At 28.2% G+C, this 6000-nt stretch overlaps 1 protein-coding gene across 1 annotated transcript in view; it reads right to left on the bottom strand.

The window, feature by feature from the left end:
* LOC117176149 (coatomer subunit gamma) overlaps window positions 1–6000 on the bottom strand; it is a 29361-nt gene that overhangs the window by 13795 nt on the left and 9566 nt on the right. The window contains exons 4-5 of the mRNA XM_033366232.1: window positions 3919–4498; window positions 380–699 (exon numbers count right to left, since the gene is read on the bottom strand). Coding sequence (XP_033222123.1) covers window positions 380–699; window positions 3919–4498 — 900 coding nt within the window. The remainder of the gene's footprint in view (window positions 1–379; window positions 700–3918; window positions 4499–6000) is intronic.

Genomic DNA, 6000 nt, shown 5'->3' with positions numbered 1-6000 from the left:
TAGAGAAGTATGCCAGGACAGGAAAGTATGGCGGAAAATAGTTAATAAGAAGAGTGTCAGTAGAGTGAACGACGCCTGAAACAAAGACCTTGGCTATTAATGAACCCAAGTGGGGATCCTTACATAACGGCTTCGTGAGGTTCTTCGCTTGAGGTGATTGCTAGAGAGATTGATCAGCAACCTGGGTCGGAGCAGTGTTGCGGAACGAACGTGTTATTTACATAAATAGCACGAGAATTCTGGATTAATCTGAAAAATCTCTATCCCATCCACACACTACTCCTTTCCCCTGCCGAGTGAGTCACGCCTACCCCGAAAGGGAAATGGCTTAATGGTGTAATAATAATAATAATAATAATCAACGATAAATTGTACTTACCCTTCTGGTGGTTCAACAGCAACCCGAACGTCTTCGAGCAACTGATCGGACAGTGTGTTCAAACAATCAAATTGTAGAATAAGGTGGTCGGAAAATGAATGTTTTATACATTTTACGTTGTATTCTGTCTCAGATTCCGTGAGTTCAGCAACAGGCGACGATTTGAAGAGAGAAGCTTCGCGTATTAACGCCGCTAGTTGTGGAACTTGAGACAATTTTTCCATGTAACTTTCTTCGCGAGTGAGTCTTGGTGCCTGTGGTTTAATGGTAGTGTGGATTTCTGTTTGAATCGGCTCTTCGACAGTCTGCGCCGCTGGTATCTAATTATCAGAAAGAAAAACATATTATTCTGATTTTTCAGAATTTTGAAAATTTTCGTACAACTTTTGAATAAAAAATTTCTTTCTTATATAAATAATTTTCGTGGCAATTAACAGTGTCTATAAAAAAAGGCTACATGTACATAAAACAGGTATATGTGTATTATGGAGCCAAAAAAGTGTGTGTTTTTGAATTTTTCGAAATTTCTTCCTTTTATTCAAAAAAATACTGCCATAAAATTTCTTTTATTTGAAAAAATTGTTTAAAGGTTCCGTTATCCCGGTTTAGGTTTGAAAATTAAGTAACATAGTTTTCAATTTTAAAAACATACACACTCCAAATTAACGTTAAGAAATTTTTTCATCCCCAGAAAGTATTTCAATTAAAATTTTTTTTAACATTATCGGGCATAGAATATGAAAATTTGTAAATTCATCACAATGAATGGCCTGAATGGCCCTTGAACATTTACATTGTAAAAAATTTATTTTTTTGCTGAAAATTTAACTATTTAGTCGAAAACTCTTGTTTAAAAAATAAAATTAATTTTCAAAATGAAAATGTAATTGTTCCATTTTTTTAAGATCGATCTTTTTTAGTTGAAAATTAATGTTTTGCTGAAGTGATATTTTGCTTTGAAAATAAAATTTTTGTAGAGAAAATTCGTCTTTTGGTTTGAAGATTTAATAATTTAAACAAACTTTGATTTATTTTTTGATTGAAAAATCTTTATTTGTTAAAAATTCATATTGTTTGTTAAATTTTTGTTTTGGTATAAATATAATCTTTTTTTATTGAAATATAAACTATGACACTTTTTTGTTGGGAATTTATCTTCTTAGGTTGAAAAATCAAGTTATTAAATATTAATGATGAAGGAAAATTTAAATTAGTCAAGGAAAAAATGAAAACAATACTTCAAATACAAATTTAACATTTTCAACTTTTTTAATATATTATAAACAAAAAAAGAATATTCTACCATAAAAGATGATTTTTCACCAAAATACTTGAATTTTCATGAAAATATTAAATTTTCAACAAAATAATTGAATTTTCAAATTAAGAGGAGGAATTCTCAACAAAAAAAGTGTAATAGTTGATATTTTAACCAAGAAAGATGACGTTTCATTTTAAAAAAAAATGAATTTTCAAACGAAAAAGAAGAATTCTATGTACAAAAACTGAATTTTCAGCAAAAAAATTAATTTTCCACAAAATAGTTAAATTGTAAACCTGTGTTAAACAAAAATTTCAACAAAGTAGTTTAACTTTTACCCATACAGTTTAATTTTCATCCTTATGAATTCTTCAAAGAAATTGTGAAATCTTCTATAAGTCTTTTTTATTCGTTTGAAATCACTGGAATATTCGAAATATTTATGAAATCATTAGAAATTTATTGTAATCGTTTAAAATCACTGAAATATTTTAAATCTTTGTTAAATCTTTGAAATCTTATAAAAAAATTTGATATCGTTTAAAATATTTTAAATGCTTTTAAATCTTTGAAATCTCTTGTTGAAATCTTTTAAGTTCTTGCAAGCTTTGAAATCTACGAAAACTTAGTCAAATTTTTTTTAATCTTTATAAAATCTTTGAAAGGTTTCTTTAATCTTTGTTCGTGAAATATTTTCTGTTCATTTGAAATTATTAAAATCGTTTCAAATCTTCTCAAATTTGTTGAAACTTTTTGAAATCATTAAAAATCTTTTAAATGTTTTGAAATCTTTGAAATCTGGTGTACTGTACTCTTGTTGGAATCTTTGAAATTCTTGAAATGTTTTGAAATCCTTAAGAATTCTTTAAAATATCTGAGAAATCATTGGAAATCTTGTCAAACATTTTTAAATCGTTTAAAATCTTTGCAATGGTTTAAATTCCTTGAAATCTGGTATGCTGCACCATTGTTGAAATCTTTGAAATTCTCGCATTATTTTGAAATCTTTATGAATGTTTTATAAAATCTCTGAAACTTTTGTGAAATTTTTTGACATCTCCTAAAAAATTTTGAAGTTATTTAAAATCTTTGAAAAGTTTCGAAACCTTTAAAATCTTTTGAAAGTTTTAAAATCTTTGTGCAAGGTTCGAAATCTTTGTGAATTCGTTGGAATTATATAAATTATGACAAATCTTAGTGAAACCTTCGAAATCTTTGGGGAATTTTTGTGAAAACTTTTGAAACTAAAGTACACGCCTTTTTTGAATGTTTAAAGTCCTTGAAACCTTTGTGACATATTTTGAAATGTTTATACAATTATTCTTGAATAATTGTTTGGAAAATCATTTCTATTCGTTGAAGTAATTGAATTATTTAAAATATTTTGAAATCTTCTAAAATGTTTTAAAACCCCTTGAATTCGTTTCAAATTTTTGAAATCTTTGATATCGGGTGTACTGTACTCTTTTCTAAATCTTTGAAATCCTTTAAATCTTTAAAGTATTAAAAAGTTTGTGAAATTTTCGTGAAATCTGTATTGAAATCGGGCATGCGCGCCTTTTTTAAATCGTTAACATCCATGAAGCCTTTATGAAATGTTAAAGATATGTAAAATATTTTGAAATGCTTGAAATCTTTACAAATATTTTGTAACCTTTTGAAATCGGTTGTATACTCAAAAACCGAGTGGTTGAACACCTCAACAAAAAGTGCCTTGAAATATCTTTATTTATTCTGTGACAAACAAAAGATAAATTATATCTTGACGAATAAAAAAATGTTCAGCGGAAAGATTTTTTCTAAACGAGATGTTTCTTTCATAATAGGTTAAAAGATTTGAATTACTATTCGCATTTCGATAAAATTACTGTTTTAAAGAAAAAAAAAATAATAATTAAAATTCAAGATTTTCGTGAAAAAATCAAGGAAACTTCCAGGTTTTCAATCTTTTCAAGGTCACTAGACACCCTGTTTCTGTATTAAATTTTTCTATATTAAAAAAAATTAAAAAATTAAACTGTTGGTATTTGAAATAATATTAATAACCAAGGAAAAATCAGGAAATTCGATAAATGAAGTTCTCGCACATCCTGACTAATTCTACTAGGAACAACTAGCAAAACATTTCTGGAGTCTAAAAATTAAGTAATGTATGAGGGGAAAGGAGGTATAAACATTTCGTTATAATCCGTTACGTAATTTAAATATGGACCCTTACTGGAAATCCTGAAAGTAAAAAGACTGCCAATTTTGAAATTAAAAATGATGATATAATTACTTGAGATATATCGAAGGCCTCGTCCATTGATGTTCGGGAATAATTACGTAAGGCCCTCTCAAGGCTCGGAATGGATAGAAGTGGCGGTTGGACGAGTGGTAGAATCGATGGGTCATTTTGTTGTTGCAGTATCGCGCAATAATATGCAGCTCTGTCTCGGACTTCATCGTCGGAATCCAGTTGACAGCGTGACAGCAAAACAAGTATATTGGGCAATAATTGTGGACAAGCTGCGGCAAAGTGGGCAAGAGCTGTCACAGCAGCAGCCCTCACACTCGCACTTTCCAGGATGACCCGATTGTATATGAAGCGGATGTATCGAGAAGGTTGCTTTGAAGTCGGGCCTTCCTGGCCAAGTAAGTGAAGAATTCGTACGGCAAGGGACGTGTGCTCGCAATCTTCAATGAATTCACAAAGATGCGCCAGTCCTGCTTCCTTGGCTTCGGAATTTCCTTCCATTACTGCTATAATAGTGTCGGCAATAGCTGCCTTGTATTCAAGGCCACCCTCATCCCTCAACATAGCCGAGAGGAAGTTCATCAGAACAGCATGTTTGCGGGGAAATTTTTGACAAAGTGCCCTGTAAATAATAACTAGATTATTAACAACCTGGGTGTCTCCTGAAATCATGGAAAAATCCGTGAGAATTTCAGGTTTTTCCAGGTGTTTCAAGCTTTTTCTAAGCATAATTTTTCCCGAGTTTATTATAAATAATGTCTTTTTTTTAAGCTTCCAAGGATTTAGTTAATATTACAAAATATTCTTAAATAATTTACCACGATAGATTAATTAAATAATAAAATAATAATAAGAAAAAACAAAATTATTCATGTCTTGAATTTGAATGATAGTTCAAACAAATTTTTATTATATCTACTTATATTAAAAATGCAGTGTACATTTAGGTGAAATAATGTGGAAAGTATATCAAATTCAATTTAAACCGCTTCAAACTCCTAACTTTTTAAGCAGAAACTTTGATTTGAAAAGAGATAGATCAAACAGTTGAATTTTCAATTGAAAAAGATCAATTTTTAAACAAATAACTAAATTTTGAACTAAAAAAGTTCCGTTTTCAACCAAAAATGGAATAGTTGAATTTTCAGTTTGAAAAAATTATGTTTTCACCAAAAAACTGACTTTGAACAAATTTAAGTTTTAACCCAGTAGTATTATTTTCACCCAAAAAGATAAATTTCCCACTAAAATTATGAATATTCAATTGCAATAATTGAATTGTCAAAAAAAAAAAAAATCAAACAAGATGAATAATTTTCTACCAAGAAAGACGATTTTTCAAAAATATATATGAATTTTTACAAAAAAGTTGAATTTTTAACTAAAAAATACCAATTTTCAATCAAATAGTTTTATTTGCAACCAAAAAGATGAATTTTAACTAAAATTATAAATATATTTTTGTATGCTAGTGTAAAATCAATATTTTTGGAATATTGATTTTTATTTCCAAATTGTGACAAAATAGCTAATAAGGTAAAATAAAATTATTTGAAATATTTTGTCTGGTAAAAACCATAACATTAAAAAATGGAATAGTTCAATTTTAAACAAAAAAGATGAATTTTGAAATAAAATAATCAATCTTCAACTGGAGTAGTTGATTTTTAAACAAAAAAATGAATCTTCACCAAAGAACAGTAATGTTTACCAAAGAAGAAAAATTTGATAAAATAATTTTTTCCGGCAAAAACAACTAATTCGCAACAAAAACGAAACAAATTAACAAACAAATATTACATGTTCAAAAAGTGATGACTTTTAAACAAAAATGGTAAACTTCAACTGGCATAGTTGAATATAAAACCAAAGACATGAATTTTCAACTAAAATGATGAGTCTTTAACAAGAATCAATAAATTTCCAATAAAAAGATTAATTTTCAATCCAGAAAATTTCTACCCAGATTAATTTCTACCAAATTCAACATTTTCCACTGAAAAAGATCATTTTTCAACCAAATATTTAATAGTTACATTTTCAGTAAAAAAAATTCATTTTTAACGACAAATTTTCAACAAACTAGTTTCAGTTGCATACTGGAGTAGTTAAATTTTTAGTAAA

The sequence above is a fragment of the Belonocnema kinseyi genome, chromosome 7 (assembly GCF_010883055.1).
Source record: "Belonocnema kinseyi isolate 2016_QV_RU_SX_M_011 chromosome 7, B_treatae_v1, whole genome shotgun sequence".
Lineage (NCBI taxonomy): Eukaryota > Metazoa > Arthropoda > Insecta > Hymenoptera > Cynipidae > Belonocnema > Belonocnema kinseyi.
Note: the sequence above shows the minus strand (reverse complement) of the source record. Positions and strands in the feature narration are given on the sequence as shown.